Here is a 20440-nt window from a genome sequence, read left to right as displayed (position 1 = left end):
CCCGGTGGTGCTCCCTGTCCTCCGTACTTGGATCTCGAAGTCCAGCCCTCTCGTCCACAAACAAATACCGGGAATCTGCTATACCAACCCGGTAATATAACAAACTAACAGCCAAGATTCAGGAACAACCGCCACCCACCAAACTTTCCCCTTCACATGGCACATGCAAAGTCAAGAATCCCATCTCATAAAAAAGGTCTTTGCCGAGGGAGGTTCCGATTAAGACGGCGTTAACACCGTCTTTGTCGCCATCGTCGACCACTTCAGCACCCCTAATCTGCCGCACTTAGCCCTGTCGACCGATCCCGGGCCATAGGAAGCTTTGTTCCCAGAACAGCTTCCATTCTGAAGATCCGACGATCTTTCTTACAAGTTCAGGAACCAATCTCCCCCACGTCTGACCGATAGGCGATTTGTCGGCTCATCCCCTTATCGACCACCCCAAAAGCTCTGAGCAACTGTTGAGCTCATCTAGAAACGGCTCGGAATATTTTTTCAACGCGCGAGTGTACCGCGTTGTTGGTCAATAATCTACTAGGGGAAAGGCACGGATGTCCGCTTTACGAACGAGCTTTGTGGATGAACCCGTCTCATTCCTCAGCTTGGACAATTTTGAACAGTAGCTCATCCCAACCAGTCCAGCAGTTCAACTTATCTCAGAGCTGTCATCCAACCCTATACACCATTCATGTGTTAGTAGGATCTGGCTTCAAACAGCTTTTACGACGACGAGTAGGTACACGATCACAAAATGAAGTTTCTGTGTCTTCCAGGTGCGTATGGAAGCGCAAAGGTAAGTCTCGTTCTCCAATACTTCAAGCACTACTAACATGCGTCTCAGAATTTTGAGGTCCAATTGGGTACGTATATCCAACTATCGCATTGGTCATATGCTGAAGTCCTCTAGCCCCGTTCTGCAAAGAGATGAGCACAGATGGAACAGCAGAGTTCTTTTTCACACAAGGAGAAAACAAATGCATCCCACCTCCAGGATTCGAAGACTACTTTGGACCAGCTCCTCATTATCGCTTCATCGAATATGACGGCATAGAACAGAATGATGTCCTGGAACGAGTGCGCGATTTCCCTGAAGGCGAGAACCCGGAAGATGTCCTTAGAGAACTCATGCCAGAGGGAAGTGAGAAGGTTCAACAAAGCGTTAGGAACGCACTGGATGCTCTCTACCTCATCATGGAACAACATGGCCCTTTTGATGCCATATGTGCATACAGCGAAGGAACAGTCATCAGCGGCTCTCTGATCATGGACGAGCAACGACGATTTGAGAAGGAAGGGAGACCGAGACAGATCAAGCAAGCTGTATTCTTTGCTGGCTGGCCTCCCCTCAAGCCAGATTCCAATGAGATGCTACTCTCAGACATCAGCGAAGAAGTCATCGATATCCCAACATTGCATTGTGTTGGTGCTGATGATCCGTACTTGCATGGAGCTATGGCCCTCTTCAACGTTTGTGATCAGGATGAAGCTATTCTATTCGATCACGGGAAAGGACATACCATTCCTCGAGATGCGCAAACACTTCAAGAGTTGGGAGACGCAGTGCGCGGACTACCTTTGGCGAGTTTTTGAGAAGGTTGAGAGAACGGATCGGCGTTTCAACAGATATAATTCTTAGATCATAGATGTCAAAAGCCGGCTTGAGCCTGAAATAAGATCAGTCTCGGAGACTACTGCAAGTCCAGCATCTTCATCACGATTTGTTGAAGCTTTGCAAAGAGACCTGAGAGTTTTCATATGCACAACACAGTAGATAATTTTCCTGCAAGAACCACTTGGTGCAGCAGATGGAAAGTTACTTTCGGCACCGCTCCGAATCTCATCATCTCATCCCCAAGAAAGGGTCTTGCAGTGTAAGAAGTCAAAAATTAACTTTATGATATAGACTTTATTCCTCTTCATCTCATCTCATCTCCCCTCTTCCCGTGTTTCATATCTTAAACTCAACATAGTGAGATCTCCAAATCGTTATTTCCCCAATAAACCTCAAATCAATAATCACCAACGATCCCAATCTCAGCCCATCGGCATCTTCCCCCAACTAATTCTCAAGCGCACGCCACCAATCAAAAACGGATCCGAACTCGAAAAACCCTCGGACACCGCACCCTAAAACGTGGCGTGCAGGTTCGCTCCCACTGCCGATCCGTCCCACCCACTACCGAGGAGGGAAAGGAGGATCAACGGGCTGGGCAAGGATCTTCGGTACTGTAGGTACGTGCTTGTCCCCCGTTCGAAAACCAACCCAATTGACTTCTTTCCCCGCTGCATATAGTACCTCAGACGGGCAGAGACCTTCTTTGGGTGCGGCTTGCGTGGTCTTTTGGAGGGAGGGGTGGTTTTGTAATCGAATGGGCATCTGAAAGTCCGAGAAATAGCGAGAGAGAAAGGAGAGCGAGGTTGTTGAAGGTGCGAGATGGGTAGCTTGTGAAATAGTGTGGTTTGCTTTTGCCTAAACGGCATAGCAAGGCAGTGGACTTGGAGTCCTAGTGTGGTTGAGGAGAGACGGGAGCTTATCGATAAAGATATCGCGACTCGGGTCTAGTAATGCTAAGTCTATCGATGCGATGAGATACGTGATGTTTGGTAATAAAATGATGAGCTGAAGAGATTGAAGGCAGAAGACATGAAAGAAGGCCCGAGATCTGGGTTGAGATGTAAGAGATTGTATACACGTGGTGGAGATCCTGAGATCTAAAGGAGTACAATGCTCCTTGAAGCTACCATTGAGGCGGCACTTAGTCCAGATCCAGGAGGTAAATTTTCAACATCCTTTGACTCCCGATTGAGGGGAAGGTATTCCAGGGAGGTCATGTCATATGTGATTTCCACAAGCCATGCAGCTTCACTCCTTCACTACGCTTTGTCCGAGGTCGTCTCAGAGATATTGCTTCATTTTGAAGAGTCCAGATATCCTTCCGCACTAGTCTTGATTACTCAACCATTCCAGTTCACACCTTCTCCTTTCTGCACGTCGGAATAGTTTTCGTTCAAGTCCAGAGAAGGCTAATAACCATCTACCCAGCATCATAGCCGTCTCGCGTCTGGAGGAACCCCCCTCCAAAAGGCTTTGGACTTCAGATATTCAGAGCGAGGCGTGATACATGTGGTGAAGAAATCTTTGGATTGACCTTCTAGGAGAGGTACAGAGTTTTGAAATTTTGGTAGAGTAAGGGTGAGAGATGCATTGTGTTTCACTTGAACGTCTTGCATGAGATGATGTTTTGTTTTAGGGCCTGCCTTGCTACCTTGTTGGAAGTAGAGAGCACCTAGGCTCGATTGCATTTGCAGAGTGTGATAAATAGTAAAAAATAATTGGGAACGGAAATGCAAAGGCAAGATTTAGGTCATGATGCATGACTTGCCAGATCCAATCCGTGACCTTTGGGATATTTCTTGTGTCTGCTCGGATAACGAGAGGAGCGAGTCCATACAGTTATGAACTGCCAAGGTGGCCTATATTTCCGAGATCAGACCCCGTATATGCCCTACGTCTCTGAGTTTAAAGACAAATTGTTCTTTCTTGTGTGGATAGCCAGGATATATTTCTAAAATGTCCAAAACGTGTCACTCCCATTGCAAGCTTGGAGCAATAGAGTGGAGGTCGCTCGAGGGGTTTCAGTGAGCTAACTCTTAGGCGTCGGTACCTGCAATTCAGTTTCCGAATAGAGCAACCTCCGGATGTACTCGGGTGTACCCAGCGTCCAGCAGCTAAATGCAGAGATGGTCTCCCAAACGATTCGAAAGTCTGATTCTCTCCCCAAGCTATGCCCAATCCTTCCCGCACAGGTATGGATTTCGTCTGCATCTACGTGCGTGATGTTTCGAAGTAAATATGTGTGCTTTAAGGCCGAACATCGCACAGTTTGTAGGCCAGAAAGACTTCTAATCTTTCGCCAGTCGTCACACAGCTAGCCCTCTCCAGATCGTACTTCGAAGCAGGTGAGATCGTCGAGAACGAGAGGTAGGGGCATGGCGTGGAGCTCGAGTGTAGTTTTTCGAAAAAGGTGACCCAGTCATTATTCGTGGAAGTCTTTTGTAGAATATTCAGGTCGTCGCAGGATATGATAGTGATATGCTGTCATGATCCTGAGTAAATTGGTGAAGTTGGAACAATGATGTCAAGATCGGAGGCGGCCGCTAGCGTAAGTTCTCAATTCAGATCTAGCAACGTCTTCTGCCTCTTTTTACTTTAAACATACTTTACCACTAATTTACATGATTATACTTTATTCTGCTGATAGAATTAAGAACTCTTCAATAATCCTACTTTATTGGCATAGCGATCTAAGTATTTATTCCACTCTGTAACGATGCTTAAAGTGACTATCCTTCCTACCATCTCCCTTCCGTCTTAGCAACCTCCTCTATCAGCACTTCCTACCTTAACTTACTATTAACTTCGGATGGCTCTTAACGACGGCTTATTATTCTCTAGCATCGACCAAAGACCACTCAACACCCGGATCCCTAGACACAACGCGAGCGAATGAGCAAATAACATTACATCTCGATGTCTGCAACTCTGCATGTTGAAATCACGAGCAAGAAAATACCGTCAAATATCGTCTAGGACAAATTCGAAGATCGAAGATGAGGTTTCAAGATCTTCCTAGGCAGAATTCGACTGCACCGAAATGGACCCTATTTACGCGCATTTTCATTTTCCAGCCGTCGATGTATCAGTGCCAACAAAGGCATACGCAGCTGTAGCTCCGATGATGTCCTTTGACCCCGCTGTTCCCACGAACCACTCGAGCAGAATTCCCGCAAGCAGGACGAACAAACTCGTAGTCAAAATCAACATGGGAACCGCCAGTGCAAAACTCCGAATCCATCCATGACCAAAGTTTGGGCAGGCTCGCTTGGCATCTTGGTGGCCGCCCGAACCCCGGACAAATGCTCAATCAGCACCTGGGATTCGAGGCGACCATTCTCACCATCTCTTGGGAGGAAGTAGTCTCTTCTCCTAGCCAGCTCTTCTGGATCATTGACTTTCACTCCATTTTCTTCAAGTGGCAGAAATATGTCTATCATGCCATCCACAAGCTCCCTCGCCGCGATTCTGGGCAGATCCGCAGGAGTCCGCCATCTTTCGTTGGCAATTATGTCATGATTATTCTCATTGTGAACAAACGAAGGAAATGTATCAGCGTTATATGATGTATATCCAAATCCTGACTCCTCATTTCTTTCTTGCAATTCTCTCATATCAAAATCATCTTTATTCGAGTCGTTCCAGATTCCCTTGATAAGGTCGAGGTTTTGGGTACACACTTCGTCCTGGACAATACAGTGTTCATGGTTTGAGGGTATCCCTGTATATGGGCTACTCCGTGTGGGCCGCGAGACACTCTCAAGAAGTTGTCTGGGCCAGTTTCCTCGTCGCAAAACATATTCCTCGACTCCTTGCCGAGCCAATTGTTGATTTAGATGATCAGATCGTTCTTCAGAGATCATTTGCCCATATTTGCTCATGCATTTTCGAATCTTGAGGGCGCCCTAGGTTGCGATTGAGTCCCAGTAGCCGTCAGGCGGCGGAAATACCCAATTCTCTGCATGTCCATGAACGGAGGAGATGTGCCCCCAAATCTTGAACATCTCGAGCTGCATCACATCCCTGATTTTTGTTACCAAACTTTCCCAAGTAACCCGGCTCTTGATGGGATACAAGAATGTAAGATATGCCCGCAACATGGGCGAAAGGCAAGAACTACCCTCTAAAATGTTCTCTTAGTATTTTACGCCAGCGGGCTCATTGTTTCCTCCCGTGTTTGATCAGTTGGCGATCGAGTGATCTTTCTATCTTTGTGTCTTTGCTGCAATCCTGTTTTGACGATTAAAGTTGCAGTCTCTCTTTTCGCATACATCCATTGTTGTTAGTCAGCTTTTCGAACGTTTAACACGAACTGAACTCTCGTAACCTCATGCACACTCATTCTGCTACCCTGATCACTAAGCTATCTTGGGACTCAGCAGTGTCTTTCACGAAAGACGCTTCATATCGGTCTGCATCTACGTGCGCTGGAGCCGAAGTTGTCGTTCACTGAAGGTGAGAAATTTCTCCTGATGAAGATCGCGCAGATTTGTCTTTCATCTGAAATATATCTCACCATCCCTTGTGTAATACAGCTGTTCTTCATTCCAAACAGGCAAAATTTACAAGGGCGCTCGAGACACATTCTTTTGTTCCTTTCTATATATTTGTCGTATCGGCGTCTCATGTGCACCTCCTCAAATCATTCCAGCTTTACAGGTATACATTTGAAATGCCGAATTCTTGGGGGTTCACTGAAGCCGCACTGAATGGCCCATGTAATGTCCTCGGCGGGCAAGCTGTTTATCTTGGTTGTTTCCTAACAGGTACGACCGCGCCAAACTTCCCCGCCTACAACCAAGCGCCATGGGTTGCGGGGTATCCCATACCCCCAACAGTTTAGGTGGTGAACAACAAACCGACGATAATATACGGGACAGGATACAATGCCCCGTTATGGTTGTTGCAATTTCTACCTGGTGCATTTCCTTCTCCCCGCATCCAGTATATCCAAGCTTCCGCTAATACCAGAGTAGATAACGGCGACTTTATTGGAGCATACCCTCCTGCAGGCACCTCGTACTGGACCACGATAGAGACGCCATACAATTGTACTCTGGTTTGCAGTATGGGAGGGTTCAAGCACACTACCATGATCATGGGATAGTGTGCTTGTTCCACAAACCTTGTTGGATATGGATTCGTACCATCCAATAGTTCGGGGGTGCTCGATAATACAATCAAGTCTCAGGGACAGTACAGCGCATGCACTAATGCCGGACCAGCAGAAAATCGGGTGGAAAATTGCTATGGCGACTTCACTCAAACCGGGTGCGGATGGCAAGTCAAATACTACGCCGATGGATATGACTACCAAAACAGTAGTCTGGATGGCATCTACGCTGCGGCAGTTTATGTCGATCCTTCATTCGCGACCGACGGATCCTTGGTGCCTTCGATTGAACAATATAATTTCAAATATCTTGGATGTTTGGAGGATGGCGAGGATGGCGCCGACGAGAACACCGGCATCCTGCGGCCTGTGATTACTGTGCAGCTCACAGCTAGCAGCACTTTCATGCTTGATTGCTTTGAATTCTGCGCGAGCCTCAACATGCCCTATGCAGGCCTGGCATCGCAAACGTTGGTTTCGAATTAAGCTTGTCATTAGTCATTGCTAATATATGGACAGCACTAATACCGGTTATTTCGGTCCATCTACAAGCACAACCTGCCTTTGTGGGGTTTCGTTTCGGGGTATTGTATTTCCTATTGCAAATAGTGACGAATCTTGCAACGGTTCTCCGGTCACAGGTCTAGCGTAAGCCCCTCTGTCGATTGTGTGCTAATTAATGATTGACTTGTGATTAGAGATGGATCATGCATCATTGGGGTCAACTGTATTGGTATTTGGGCACCAGATGGTGTAACGTTACGGGTGGGATCTGGTTCGCCTTCTATCGTAATCCGAATTACCTTGGATGTTACGAGCCGCCAATATTGGGAATCACACCACCACCAGTGGAAAACATATATTCCTCCGCGTACTGTTTCCCATCAAATTATCCACCAGGGACTACCTCGAAGACTCTACCAAGTTTTACTTCAGGCGCTATCACTGTGAATACGCAAATACCGGCCGCGCAGGTTTGGGTGTCACCACAGTACCCTCAATACACCTATCTTGGCTGTTACGGCAATGGCAGCATTTTCCTAGATTTTACAAATATGACCCAGACGCCCACCGACACGACAATGTTGCGAGTAGAAGATTGTATGCAGTACTGTTCTGGTGCGGGTGGTAACGGCACCATCCATGCCGCGGTATATGGCACGGCATATCTTGGTGGGAAAGGAATGTAAGAAAGGAACATTTCGAGTAATTGTCTCCAATGCTAATCTACCAGTGTTTGCTTATGCGGAAACAATGTCAATCTCAATAATCAGCTCTACGCCTGGAATTGCACTTATCCCTGTGGAGTCGGTGGCTCAAACTTGTTTGGTGAGCTCTGTGATGGGTACGATGCTGCAGATGGGATTGGATCTAGTGGGACGGCCGCACCTGGAGGATTCAACGTTGCTCCAATCGGACTTTATGGACCTACTTCTCTTCTGACTGCTTCACCAGCAGGGGTGAGCAGGTCTATTACACAACGAATGTTTGGACGTGCATTCCAACACCCTGCGTGCCTGGAACCTACACACCTTTCTGTGCACCTACTTTGACCATAATGACATGTACGCCAACTGTTGTGACGTGCACTCCTACCGTTTCCACCACGACACCTATATGCGTCAACACACCAGGACCAACATGCAGCAAAGGCACTAATTGCAAAAATGCAATTAGTGAAAATCTAGCAAGTTGGTCCTCTTTCTGCATAACCTATACGGCGACTATCAATCTGGCATCCACGAGTCTTCCAACATATGCTAGCGCCTGTAGTTCTACACCATCCAGCTATAGCTCATTCTGTACGTGCGTTGTTGGACCGTGTAACCCAACACCATATCCAGTAACGCTATGTAGTCCAACACCGACAACGATACCTTGTACACCGACACCTGTTACGATACCATGTACAGGAAACGCAACATATCGCTCTTGTCCAAGTTCGAGCTCGTCATCTTCGTCACAGATTTCTAGTTCATCGACGCTGTTTACCAGCAGCAGCTCAACAAGTTCACGTTTATCTACTTCAAGCTCCAGTTTAACTATTTCAATATCCAGCTCCAGCTCATCTTCATACCAAAGTTCTACTTCCTCGATGCCTTTTATTACCAGCAGTAGCTCAACACTAAGTTCAAGTTCATCTAGTGTGATATCTTCACCCTCGAGCTCAAATTCGAGCTTTCCCACCTTCTCTTCATCCCAGATATCTAGTTCATCGACACTATTCACAAGCAGCTCGACACCAAGTTCAAGTTCGAGTGTCATATTTTCACCCTCAGATTCTAGTCAAAGCTCAAGTTCGAGTGTTTCCAGCCCCAGCTCATCGTCAAGTGGCTCTTCAATGCCCCTTTCATCAAGTAGTTCTTCAACTCTGCTTTCATCGAGCTCTTCCGGTTCGATACCCCTCCTATCAAGCACCTCATCATATTTGGTTTCGTCTTCAACAGCCCTAGTCTTGTCATCTTCCTCGTCCACAACCCTTTCAACGAGCCAATCCACCCCACTTTCACCATCTATAATTCTGGTTCCATCTTCCTCCTTACCTATAGCTCTGTCAAGCCAAACTTCCACGACGATGTCAGCTCCAGAACAAAGCACGTCGTCTAAATACACCTCAACAAGTGCACAAGGTCTCACGCCACTGAGTAGTGGTGCCTCTCTCCCGGAGTCTTCAGACGTACCACAGGAAACGACTAGTACAACAAGCTCATCAAAAAAATCTACACAATCTCAAGTAGCCGTAGTAACCTCTTCGATCACAAGTTCGCAACCTCAAGCTCCTGTCTCACTGGTACCTACGACGCAATCCACAACTGACATCCCCCCCCCCCCCCAAATGAAAACTCCCCGCCCCCCCCCCCCCCCCCATAATGACATCTCCGAGCTCACTCGGCACATCCTCGACTTCACTGGTCCAAGTTTCACCTGTTCAAAAGACATCTTCCGTAACATCATCCATAACAAAACTCTTAATCCCCTTCGAGTCTACCTCCGCGGGAAATCGAAAGGTTCCTGGAGCCGCTAGTACCCTTGTTTCGGAAGAGACAGAAGCCGCTTCACATGGCGCAATTCTGCAGGTCACGACGGCTACCTCATCACAAATGATTGTACCTGCCATACCAGGATCTTCGACAGAAGTAATAGTGGTGGGGGACTTTACTTCCGTACCAACCATGAAAGCACCTGTCTTACAAGAACCTTCGACAGGAGTTATCGCACACATTGCCTCCCAAGAACAAAGTAATGCTCAGGCACCGAGCCTCGAAGCAAGTCCTAACGGTATTGTCCCAACGGCTACTTCGGCACACGTCGTTGTGCCGGCTGTCTCCACTTCTGGAATTATCCTTCAGATTATGCCACTTGGAGTTCACAAACGACAATCATCCAACACTTACTTGGTTCCTAAATCTCCATTCGGTGAACTTATATGCGATTCAAGCATTACCTTCACGTTAGAAAGTGGTCAGCTATCAACGTCCAATGGTGGACACTTGTCTACAACCAATGGAGCTACATGGATGGCTTTCCAAGCTCTTTCTTCTATACTCGCAATCAACACGGAATTTACTATAGACAGAAACAGATATCTAGTATGGCTTAACGATGCGTTTGTAGGCGGGCAAGCGCTCTTTTGCGAAGAGCAGAGTGGACAAATCGATATCTTATTTCAAGGATCAAATGATGCAAATGATGTGTCTTATCCGGGTTATGGAACTACCTGCGCTCCAGTATCTCTGATGATTGTTCAAGATACCCATTATTTGCACTTCCCTTCTTTCGCGATTGAATATTCATGTTTAATTCTCTAGGGACAGTGTGTTACAACTCGACGATGAGTATGACTGTATCGGACGCCGCTGTTGGAACTTGCCCAGTTTATCCTTCGGATTGGTACACATATTCGCCCTCGGGAGTATCTTGCATCCCGCACACTCTTACCTGGGAACAATTTGGAAGTACTCCTTCCCCGGTTGCGTAGGTATTTATAGATGGGATTGCGAAATGATCGAAACCTGTCAAGAGCCGATTGAAAAGTCTGCCATCCATATTCTTATCATAAAAGCAAGTTGTGAGAAGGTAATGCATTTTATTCCCTTGGTAGGATGATTTTCGCAAAGCAGAAAATATTTGAATGAACACAAACGCTAAGTGCTGATATTGGAGTGTGGCTCGCTAAAATTAGGGGGTTCGCTTAGGGGGTCCAAAGAACAGCATAGCCGAATCGCAAGTGCAACATGAATCAAGAACGAAAGCTCACGATTGATTAATATTCCTTCTAGTATCTTTGGCTGAAAGTAATCTCCTGTTCCTATCAACACAATTGAACAACAAATTTTACCCACGGAATCCATCAATAACCTTCCCACCTTCAGCAACAACACCTTGGAGCGACATAGGGTCAAGTCCAAGTGCCTGCAAGATCGTGGGAGCAAACTCTTTGGTGAAAACTTGATGATTAAACACGGTCCTCTCTATGTTGGTAGCACTGGCGAAACAGGCGACCTTACGGTCATCGTCGCTGAGACCGCCGTGCTCGGCGATCTTGGAGGTGGAGGTTGTGTAGATCGTGCCGAGCTTTGGCTTGATGATGATGTTTGGGACAGCAGGGTCGGTGGATGGGTCTCCTGGAATGGGTGTTAGTATTTCACGACGGGTTGTGGAAAGGGAGAGACGGACCATAGCCCAGGTAGGTCAAACGGTCGCCGGAGATGATGTCGTCGATCTTCAAGGCGTCGCGTTGGCCGTTCAAATTGTCCACAGCGGCATCTGTGTCGCGGGCATCGACGAGGAAGACAAGACCGATATCATCAGTGGTGATGAATGCGACTGGGACCTTGATCGCTGTCCACTCGTTAGCTACTTAATCTGGCCTTCCATGGGATAACTTACCAGGAGGCAAAAGAGCTTGGTCAACTTTGTTATATAGAGTGGGATCAATTGGTGCTTGGCCGTGCTTGGAAGCGACAATGATGAGGGTATCATCAAAGACTCCCTTGGTCTTCAAGGCAGAGACGACTTGACCAATCGAGTTATCGACAAAGTCGAGAGCCCTGAGGAGTTCGGGTGTGAAGTCGAGGCTGCCAGCAACGTATCCATAAGTCTTCTGACCAACGGACACAGCTTGAAAGTTACCGCCGAAAAGAGTTGGGATACCAGTAAGAGGGTCCTGGACCTCGGAGTTGACGAGACTAGTACCGTTGATCCAAGCAAGCCAAGAATTGACGTGCATTTGATCATATCCGATGATTTGAGTGAGGTTGGTAGTGTCGAAAGCTTGGATTTCTGGGAAATATCCAACACTGAGACCCTTCCCAGATGGACCACGGACCATGTCGTAAGCAGGGTGCTTATCAGTATAGGCAGTCTGCTTGCCGGATGCCTCGACAATCTCGTAAATAGTGTTGACGCGGATTCTCTGATGAGGATATGTCCATGTGCACTTTCTGCCAATAATAGACTGGGGCAAGTTGGCAGGATCGATACCTCCTGACCAGACCTTCGTGGAGTCATAGTCCTTGGTTTCATCGTAAGTCACTGGAATCATAAGTGTGTTGGACTTGACATGAGGTTTGGTCACTTGCCTTCAGCGCCTGGTGGTCCGCTGCAGTTGGTACCAGTGGTGGAGTATGGAGACCAGAAGGACCGATCATAAGTATCATCGTACCAGATACCTACGTGGAGACATGTGAGCATTTACTTCATTTGGAGCTGGTGTCTCCATACCGGTGGTTCTGGGATCAGCGCCAGACACGAAGGCGGCGACGCCAGGATACGAGTCAGAAGGTGCACTGGTATAGCAGTCGGTATACTCATATGCTGTCTTCAACAGGGTCGCAATGGTGGAGTCTGGTCTCTTGGCGACGTACTTCTCAACATCGCTGCCGTGGAGACCGTCAACGCTGAAAGTTACAACGTGTTTGTAGACCTTGTCATTGTCGGTAGCAAGGGCCGGGGCGACAGCAGCAGCGAATGCGAGAGCCTTGAGAAGCATAATGATCTGAGGTCGCTGAAGATTGGCTTAGTGATAGGGATAGAGCACGGGGAGGTCAGGAATTGGGATATCGGCGGCTCTATATATCGCATTCTGGGACGTTGGAGATCACCATCTCTGCCGCTGTGCTCCCACGGCGTCTGATGGTCTGTCACTGTCTTTGAGGCTGACAAGCCGTCATGACGGCTCGCCTGGATAGGTGATGGAGTGAAAGCAGCTGATGTTCATGAAAAACACGGTGGAAGAAGAAACGAAGGTCGCGAGCTGCATAGAACGATTGTAGGATGAGGAAGTCGCCAATTGATATTCGAAAGGATGTCACCACTGCAGCGTGCCTTGCCATTACAGGGGAGCTGTACTTCCTTAGTGAGGGGTAGGTAGGCACGGCGTCAGAATGAGCAACGATCCTGGAGCTCTCTTAACATCTCTGGGAGAAACAACGGGATGCCCGTGGTCGGGGAGAGTAGGAATTACTGGTGAAAGCACAGATGCGAATCTGGCACGTGGAGAAGTGATTGGGATGGTGTGCTGGGGGCGTTTCGGTGGCTTTTTAGTGATCGCTATCAGTTCCAGACAGTGCCTGACTCCCCGCGTAAGACCCGACAATTGTGCTGCGATGTGGCGCCTTTAGTGCTTCCGCTCCCCTGAAGCGAAGAAGCTTAAATGGAAGGTCGCTGAAAATATCACCATTTGAAGTCTTCTATCCCTCCCCCACCGGCCTTCTCATCAATGTCTGTTCACTCATCTTGCGACTGTATGTCACCGTGGCATGCCAAGCTTTTAGGTTAAGTCGTCTAAAGGCCAAAGTATTCAAATATCTCAAGCCCAGGCTCCAAACTCTGGAGTCTGAAGACAATGGCTTCAGCGGCGGCACGAGACATTCCAATCATCCACGCTGATGAAGAAAACGTGCCAAAGCCTCGATACACGTGCTTGAATTGTCACCGTTTACAGTCGTCGTACTTCAAATCTTAGCTAGACATGAGGCATTTTGATATTATAGGATTTGCAGCTTCACTCCAAACAACACAATCTTCCTCAACGAGTACTTGTTGGCGAAGGACTTAACCAATCCGGCGCAAATATTTACACTGCATTAGAGCTTAAGTTACTCCCAAACCACTTCCTGGCATGGTTGGCCTCCAACGATTAAATTCACATCACGTGGCTGCCTGCAATGTATTGTCCTACTCTCTACCTAGGTGTATTTGGAAGCTTCGACATTAATGAAAGGCTAACTCTTCTGCAGAACCATACGTGCATCTCTTTCGACACCACTGAAGCCCTGAAAACGCCAGGAGACATGGTCTCGTCAGGTGACCTTCAATTTTGCTCTTCCACCCGAAAGCGGCCGAGGCGAAGGCCAGAAAACCTTTCCACTCCACAATTTTTGCCTATTCTCATCATCGCAAAAGCCTCAACCCACGACACCGTTCTCCGGACCGCCAAGCCTCTATTTGAGTATCATGATTTCAGCCTGCATGAGAAGTGCCGTTCAGGCATGTCAGATGCCATCGTTCGGGAAAGTAGTCTGCGAGCGCCGAACTACCCCGCCATACTGCAGGAACTAGGACCACTCGGAGTATAGATCTGCCTGTGTTCCCCAAGTCTTTTTCTTGCAAGTGCAGAAATGTCATTGTTAGTGAGGGGCATTTGAGGTTTCTTATGTAACGTGGTAAGATGGATAGATATACTTTTCACGTAATCTTCTAGGCCCTACGCCCAGGAGCGGGGTTCGTTGTTGAGAGTGTTGTTGATAGGTGGGGGAGACACAGCTGCTTCATATTGTTTTCAAAGTCTGCAACATTCGAGTTCCTGTTAAGTGTTTTTAATAGCAGCATCATGCATTATTTCAAGATTGGAGCTTTGGCGGCCTCTGCTACATGGTCTGTTGCAATGGCCGGGAAGATTGGAAAGCGTAGTTTTGATGTTTTCGATTATGTTGATCCCTTGACTGGGACAAGTAATGGAGGTGAATGTCTCTTCTTGGGTTTTAAGAATGGCAGCTAATGAGGCTGAAGGGCACGTGTTTCCTGGAGCGACGCTTCCTTTTGTATGTTTCTCTTCACCCTTTCGGTGAACAACGCATTGATTACGACGTTCAGGGCATGGCCAAAGCTGTTGCCGATGTGGATGATCCAAACGAGAAACAGGGAGGTTTTGCATCGGGCGACAGTAACATCAATGGATTTTCTCACATGCACGACTCGGGCACAGGCGGGGTAAGCACTCCTTGAAAATGAGAACTCTGGCTGATGAATTCAGTCTCCGTCTCTGGGAAATTTCCCCATTTTCCCCCAGTCTGGTTGTCCTGGAGACATTGTCGATAATTGTTTCTTCACTAAGACAGAACGAGCTTCTCAGAGAATTAATGGTTCGATTGAAGCACATCCTGGATACTTCGCTGTCAGTCTGAATACCTCGATCAAGGCAGAAATGACAGTCTCCAATCACACGGTCCTCTACCGGTTCACCTTCCCATTGAATCAGACAGGGTTACCAAACAGCCCTTTGATACTAGTAGATCTTACCGACCTTCCCGACTCGATCACGAACGGAAGGGTTGAGGTTGACGAAAAGACTGGTAGATTGCAAGGAAATGGAACTTTTGCTCCTTCTTTCGGCATCGGGACCTACAATTTATCTTTCTGTGCCGATTTCTCAGGAGCTCCACTTCGAGATTCTGGAGTTTGGATGAACAATCGTGCTGGGTCATACCCGAAGAGTCTGAGGAGGGTAGCTGATGGAGTGAACTCGCCTCCTCTCCCGGCTGGCGCTTGGACGCAATTTAATGCCACAGAGGACAACGAAATTCTGGTACGGGTCGGCGTTTCCTTCATCAGCAATGAACAAGCTTGCAGTAATGCCGAGAAAGAGATTCCAGATTTCGACTTTGAAGATATCCTCAGCTCAGCGGAAGATGCGTGGCGTGACAAGCTCTCGGTCGTGGAAGTGGATGCGACTGGAGTGTCTGATGAACTACAAACGGTATTCTGGTCTGGAATGTACCGCTCGATGATCTCACCGCAAGACTACACAGGCGAGAACTATCTCTGGAACAGCACAGAGCCATATTATGACTCGTATTACTGCATCTGGGACTCATTTAGAAGCATACATCCTCTACTCACTTTGTTAGATCCTCAAAGCCAAACATTGATGGTCAGGAGTCTCATAGATATCTATCGACACGAAGGTATGATTGCTTGAATGCTAGCGTGACGGTATCGTTGCTCGTTTCTCCTAGGATTTAATGTTACAAGATTGAACTTCTGACACCACCATAGGAAAGCTGCCTGATTGCAGGATGAGCCTTTGTAAAGGCTTCACTCAGGGAGGCTCTAATGCAGATGTTGTTCTTACAGATTCTTATCTCAAGAATATAACTCTGAATGTTGATTGGAATACTGCCTATGAAGCATTAGTTTCCGACGCCGAAGGCAAGTAATTTCCAGACTCAAAGGTACTCTTGACTGATCTCGTGATAGTTGAGCCTCTAGACTGGTCAATCGAAGGCCGAGGCGGGCTGGGAAGCTGGAAAGAATATGGATACATTCCGACAGATGATTGGGATCCGTATGGCGTTGGACCATTTACCAGATCTATTTCAAGGACTGTGGAATATGCTTATGACGACTTCTGCATCGCGGAGATGGCGAAGGGACTTGGTAACACTCAAGATGCTGAGAAATACGTCGGACGATCGAGCAACTGGAAGAACATGCTCAAAGCCGACCAGACTTCCTTCGTCAGCAACACGACAAATCATCCCAACAGCACCGTTGACAGCGGCTTCGTCGGTTTCCTCCAACCTCGATATCTGAACCAAACCTGGGGATTCCAAGATCCCTCCCTTTGCTCCCCTCTCTACAACTTCACCTCCTGCTACCTGAATTCAGACGGTCACGAAACCTACGAAGGCAGTTCCTGGATGTACACCTTCTTCGTCCCTCAAGATATGGCGACCCTCGTCACCACCCTCGGCGGACCGGACACCTTCACAAAGCGTCTATCATATCTCCACACATCAGGTCTACTCTACATCGGCGACGAACAAGCATTCTTACCAGTCTTCCAATTCCATTATGCAGGTCGCCCAGGTCTATCCGCATACTTCTCACACTTCTACATCCCATCTCAATTCAACACCTCTACCAGTGGTCTCGCTGGCAACGATGATTCAGGCGCCATGGGCTCCTTCACAACACTAGCCATGATGGGACTCTGGCCTATCTCAGGCCAGAACGTGTACCTCATCACTCCTCCCTACTTTCCCGAAATCAGCGTGACGAACGGACAGACTGGAAACACAGCCACTGTCCGCAATGTGAACTTTGATCCCGATTACGAAGCGATCTATATCCAAAGCGCTACGTTAAACGGGGAGCCCTACGCGAAAAACTGGATTGCACATGATTTTTGGTTGAATGGTGGGGTGCTGGAATTGACGCTGGGGATGAATGAGAGTGATTGGGGGACAGGAGCTGCTGATTTGCCGCCGAGCTCTTCTACGAGCTTTTGAAAATTATCTACAGTATACAGAATGGGGGATTCAAGATAAGATCTTACATTAGGACAGTGTTGTGTCCTCCTCCAGACTATCGTGCGAGGTCTGCTAATCGTTCGGGATCTCTTTTCTTGGTTCTGTGTTTTTGGTGTCAGTGCGCTACGATACCATCATCCAAGTGGATATTTGTCATTCTTTGAGGCGTGGATTCGGACTTTGTTACAACATAACGTATTCGTGTTGTTATCATGAATCCACCGAATGCACCAAAATACACTTCCTTGTTGTTGCGGGAGGATCAGCCGTCCCGAGCCGCTCTGGTTCCATTAGAAATCATCACCAAAATAACCTTTTGCCGCATGTAATGACATTTCTATCCTTGTCTTCGTCTTCGTTCATGGCGTCCATTGAATCGCTTTTCCGCGCGCGTGTACTTACGAATACATACCTACCTAGGTACCGTTCGAATGCACGAACTGCCGGTTCAAGCATTTTCCCTGCGAGTTCCTCCATCCGATGCGATGCACCCAATCGTCATCTCCTCCCGTTTCCTCAGAGAAGAAACATTTTCTTTCTTTCGTCCTTTCCATCTGAGCCACATCAGACATGGCCGTTGAGCAGCGTGTTTCCTCTCTCGTCTCGACTTCGTGCCCATCTCAGCTCGAAAGATGGGGTCCCGTGTTCGATACGACGGAACGGAAGCGTTGCGACTGGTTATTTCGCAAGGGAACAACAGTCGTTTCGGGATCGACACATTTCACGTCCTAGCCACAAACTTTAAATCGCATCGCCGCCCCGCCAGAAACGGATGCTGCCCGCTGTGCTGGATTGAGAATGAGAGATGCAATACCACCTGCACCTTTTCTGTTACGTGTTTCGTCATACTTCCCAATGAAGCAATCGCGGGGTCTATGACCTGATACCTGCCCCGTGTGAGGGGTGCAGTGGCCAGGATATGATCGGAGCTGGTTCCTACATGACTCTTGCATATGATCTGCGTGCTGCTCATGTCTTTTGTTGTTGTTTTTTTTTTTTTTAAACGATGAGTTCGTTGGTGACAGTAGTTGCTGTACGGAGTATATCCTTACCCTGAGATCTCGACTTCTATCTATCGTGGAAGAATTAAGTGTTGAGGGGGTTGATTAATTCAGCATACCAGCACGAGTCAGTCATCATGGTAAACACAGGAAAACCCTCCCAAGGCTGCGGAACCTGTAGAGCTCGTCGAATAAAGGTACCTTTCCTCCCTCTTCCTCTCCAAGAACAATCTCTAACCTCTCAGTGCGACGAGCGCAAACCAACCTGTTTCCGCTGCCAGAAATCCAAACGAGAATGCACCGGCTACCGCGACACAGCCTTCGTCCGCATGAGATGGGACCGCAACTCCCGCTCCTCCTCCAAGAAACTGCCCTCTCCCACCTCCTCAACAGCCGATAACCGCGACCTCGTCCGCCGCACCTTCTCCAGCGCCCACTCCTCGGACTTCACCACGTCCCCCACGTCCCCGCTGCGCTTCCACATCTCAGTCTCGCCGTTCTCTGGTCTGGAGACCCCGATAGAAGAGCAGGTCAAGTGTATTTTCCGCCGCAACTTCGTGCTGGAGCCGTGTGAGGGGAACTCGAGGTCGTTTATGAAATTCACGGTCCCGGTTCTGGAGCACGAGAAGAGTCTCAGTGGGAAGGGGAAGGGGAGTAAGTTGGGGACGGCGGTGATGGCGGCGGGGTTGGCGTTGATGGGAAATCGACCCGCGAGTAGGCATTTGATGCCCAAGGCGATGAAGTGCTATAGTAGGGCGTTGAAGGAGATTAATGAGGCGTTGTTGGTGGAGAAGGAGGCCGTGGAGGATGATACTTTGGCGGCTGTTATTGTGTTAGGGTTATTTGAGGTGCGTTTTTTCTTTCTTACTTCATCTCTTGAAATCTAGGATCTTAGCGGGATCTTGATGAGAGAGATTTAGATGCTGACAGATGGAGTGTAGGTCCTTACAGGCACATCAGGACAACCAAGCGGATGGATTTCTCACGCAGACGGAGCCGCAATTCTAGTTAAGATGCGAGATGAGAAGAAAGCACCCCTCACAGACTTAGGACGGGTTCTCCACATCATGGCACGCTCACAATTGGTAAGTCTACTTCCCTCTCCCAAATAACCTCACTAACGACTCGATCAGGTAGTCAACTGCCTCGTCTCCTGCTCCCCTCCCATCCCCGGCGTAACATGGTGGATGCGCTTCGGCACCAAAGACAACCTCCCCGCCATCTGCGCCCGCCTAAACCTCGAAGTAGCCACCCTACACGCAAAATGCAACTCCGTCCTAACCAGCGCCTCTAAAACACTTACCTCGGACCTAGAATCCGTGCTCGAGGTCCTCAAGCTCGCAAAGGCGCTCGATGCCGAGTTTAAGGAGTGGGAAGCGAGTTTGCCCAGGAGTTGGAGGTACGGTATCGTGGCGTGGATCGACGAGGATGAGTGCGATGATGCGGATCTGGAGGACATGAAAGCTTTTCCCGGAAGAACGGATGAGTATGTCGATATCAGCATCGCGACAGCGTTCAACATGATGCGTGCGTCCCGGATGATGCTGTGCGGGGATATCGTCCGAGCTTCAGCTTGGCTGTGTCCTACGTACCAGGATTACCGCACGATGCCTGAGTTCGGGGCAGCGGTTAGGACGTCCAAGGATCTGATTGAGGATATTCTGGCGAGTGTACCGTATTTTCTGGGTGGTGGTCCGGGGAATCCGCCGCTGGCGGAGAGGCCGCAGAGTGGGAAGGCGAGTTTGGTGGGCACGGCTGCGTTGGGGTTGTTTATTACGTGGCCGCTGATGGTGTGTAAAATGAGCGATTATGCGACGGAGAGGCAGAGGAAGTGGGCGGAGGGACGGTTGAGGTTTATTGCGAACGATTTGTGGATTGGACAGGCGAGGTTGTTTTCTAAAGTGAGTTTTCTCCTCCGAAAGATGGGTTGGTAATTTCGGGGTGAGAGGTGACTAATGGATAAACAGATAAATGCTAAATTACCTTCGATGTTTATTGCTAGGGACGAGTTTACGCAGGTTGATGGAGTTAAAATGGCGAAACAGAAGTGTATGGAGTTAGCGATGGCGGCGTCACCGTATGTCAAGGGGGCGGAAATGGAGGCTATGATTGCGGGTTTACTTGGGTGTAAGTAGCTTTATTGTAACGAATATGACGAGACCATGACTTGACTATG

The 20440-nt window shown here is 48.3% G+C and overlaps 7 protein-coding genes across 7 annotated transcripts; 5 read left to right on the top strand and 2 right to left on the bottom strand.

Annotated features, from left to right (window-relative positions):
• The first annotated feature begins 311 nt into the window (after window positions 1-311).
• On the top strand, window positions 312-1901 carry LY89DRAFT_1492 (uncharacterized protein). Its single transcript, XM_018205384.1, has 3 exons — window positions 312-793; window positions 842-860; window positions 908-1901. The coding sequence occupies exons 1-3, from the start codon at window positions 752-754 to the stop codon at window positions 1588-1590; spliced, it is 744 nt and encodes a 247-aa protein (XP_018078079.1). The 5' UTR covers window positions 312-751; the 3' UTR covers window positions 1591-1901.
• Window positions 1902-4818: 2917 nt separating this feature from the next.
• Window positions 4819-5496, bottom strand: LY89DRAFT_662531 (uncharacterized protein; the record flags this gene model as incomplete). Its single annotated transcript, XM_018212651.1, has 1 exon — window positions 4819-5496. One exon carries the CDS (start codon window positions 5494-5496, stop codon window positions 4819-4821), a length of 678 nt encoding a protein of 225 aa, XP_018078078.1.
• Window positions 5497-6287: 791 nt separating this feature from the next.
• LY89DRAFT_726786 (uncharacterized protein) lies at window positions 6288-8281 on the top strand (the record flags this gene model as incomplete). Its single annotated transcript, XM_018219080.1, has 6 exons — window positions 6288-6381; window positions 6592-6666; window positions 6841-7198; window positions 7248-7376; window positions 7429-7914; window positions 7963-8281. The coding sequence occupies 6 exons, from the start codon at window positions 6288-6290 to the stop codon at window positions 8279-8281; spliced, it is 1461 nt and encodes a 486-aa protein (XP_018078077.1).
• A 1314-nt stretch (window positions 8282-9595) lies between these two features.
• Window positions 9596-10537, top strand: LY89DRAFT_744173 (uncharacterized protein; the record flags this gene model as incomplete). The annotated part of the gene is made up of 1 exon (XM_018221025.1): window positions 9596-10537. The coding sequence occupies one exon, from the start codon at window positions 9599-9601 to the stop codon at window positions 10535-10537; it is 939 nt and encodes a 312-aa protein (XP_018078076.1).
• A 504-nt stretch (window positions 10538-11041) lies between these two features.
• Window positions 11042-13190, bottom strand: LY89DRAFT_603910 (type I phosphodiesterase/nucleotide pyrophosphatase). Its single transcript, XM_018210334.1, has 5 exons — window positions 12453-13190; window positions 12311-12400; window positions 11619-12263; window positions 11406-11570; window positions 11042-11353 (listed from the first exon to the last, which is right to left on the bottom strand). Exons 1-5 carry the CDS (start codon window positions 12718-12720, stop codon window positions 11064-11066), a joined length of 1458 nt encoding a protein of 485 aa, XP_018078075.1. The 5' UTR covers window positions 12721-13190; the 3' UTR covers window positions 11042-11063.
• Window positions 13191-14435: 1245 nt separating this feature from the next.
• On the top strand, window positions 14436-17417 carry LY89DRAFT_1405 (glycoside hydrolase family 92 protein). The gene is made up of 6 exons (XM_018205313.1): window positions 14436-14692; window positions 14742-14773; window positions 14826-14942; window positions 14986-15916; window positions 16008-16160; window positions 16209-17417. The coding sequence occupies exons 1-6, from the start codon at window positions 14563-14565 to the stop codon at window positions 17240-17242; spliced, it is 2397 nt and encodes a 798-aa protein (XP_018078074.1). The 5' UTR covers window positions 14436-14562; the 3' UTR covers window positions 17243-17417.
• An 850-nt stretch (window positions 17418-18267) lies between these two features.
• Window positions 18268-20428, top strand: LY89DRAFT_603906 (uncharacterized protein). Its single transcript, XM_018210333.1, has 5 exons — window positions 18268-18461; window positions 18510-19112; window positions 19206-19349; window positions 19398-20165; window positions 20232-20428. Exons 1-5 carry the CDS (start codon window positions 18402-18404, stop codon window positions 20397-20399), a joined length of 1743 nt encoding a protein of 580 aa, XP_018078073.1. The 5' UTR covers window positions 18268-18401; the 3' UTR covers window positions 20400-20428.
• Window positions 20429-20440: the final 12 nt, after the last annotated feature.

Source organism: Mollisia scopiformis (genome assembly GCF_001500285.1).
Source record: "Mollisia scopiformis unplaced genomic scaffold LY89scaffold_1, whole genome shotgun sequence".
NCBI classification, from domain to species: Eukaryota; Fungi; Ascomycota; class Leotiomycetes; order Helotiales; family Mollisiaceae; genus Mollisia; species Mollisia scopiformis.
The sequence above is the reverse complement of the archived record's forward strand: the minus strand, read 5'-3'. Positions and strand labels throughout refer to the sequence as shown.

Coding starts and splice junctions, on each gene's coding strand:
- LY89DRAFT_1492 (XM_018205384.1), top strand. CDS start 752: ATGAAGTTTCTGTGTCTTCCAGGTGCGTATGGAAGCGCAAAG.
- LY89DRAFT_603910 (XM_018210334.1), bottom strand. CDS start 12,720: ATGCTTCTCAAGGCTCTCGCATTCGCTGCTGCTGTCGCCCCGGCCCTT. Junction 12,264..12,310: donor CGGACCACCAGGCGCTGAAG/GCAAGTGACCAA, acceptor TTATGATTCCAG/TGACTTACGATGAAACCAAG. Junction 11,354..11,405: donor TTTGACCTACCTGGGCTATG/GTCCGTCTCTCC, acceptor CACCCATTCCAG/GAGACCCATCCACCGACCCT.
- LY89DRAFT_1405 (XM_018205313.1), top strand. CDS start 14,563: ATGCATTATTTCAAGATTGGAGCTTTGGCGGCCTCTGCTACATGGTCT. Junction 14,943..14,985: donor ACGACTCGGGCACAGGCGGG/GTAAGCACTCCT, acceptor TGATGAATTCAG/TCTCCGTCTCTGGGAAATTT. Junction 15,917..16,007: donor AGATATCTATCGACACGAAG/GTATGATTGCTT, acceptor ACACCACCATAG/GAAAGCTGCCTGATTGCAGG.
- LY89DRAFT_603906 (XM_018210333.1), top strand. CDS start 18,402: ATGGTAAACACAGGAAAACCCTCCCAAGGCTGCGGAACCTGTAGAGCT. Junction 19,113..19,205: donor TTGTGTTAGGGTTATTTGAG/GTGCGTTTTTTC, acceptor GATGGAGTGTAG/GTCCTTACAGGCACATCAGG. Junction 20,166..20,231: donor AGGCGAGGTTGTTTTCTAAA/GTGAGTTTTCTC, acceptor ATGGATAAACAG/ATAAATGCTAAATTACCTTC.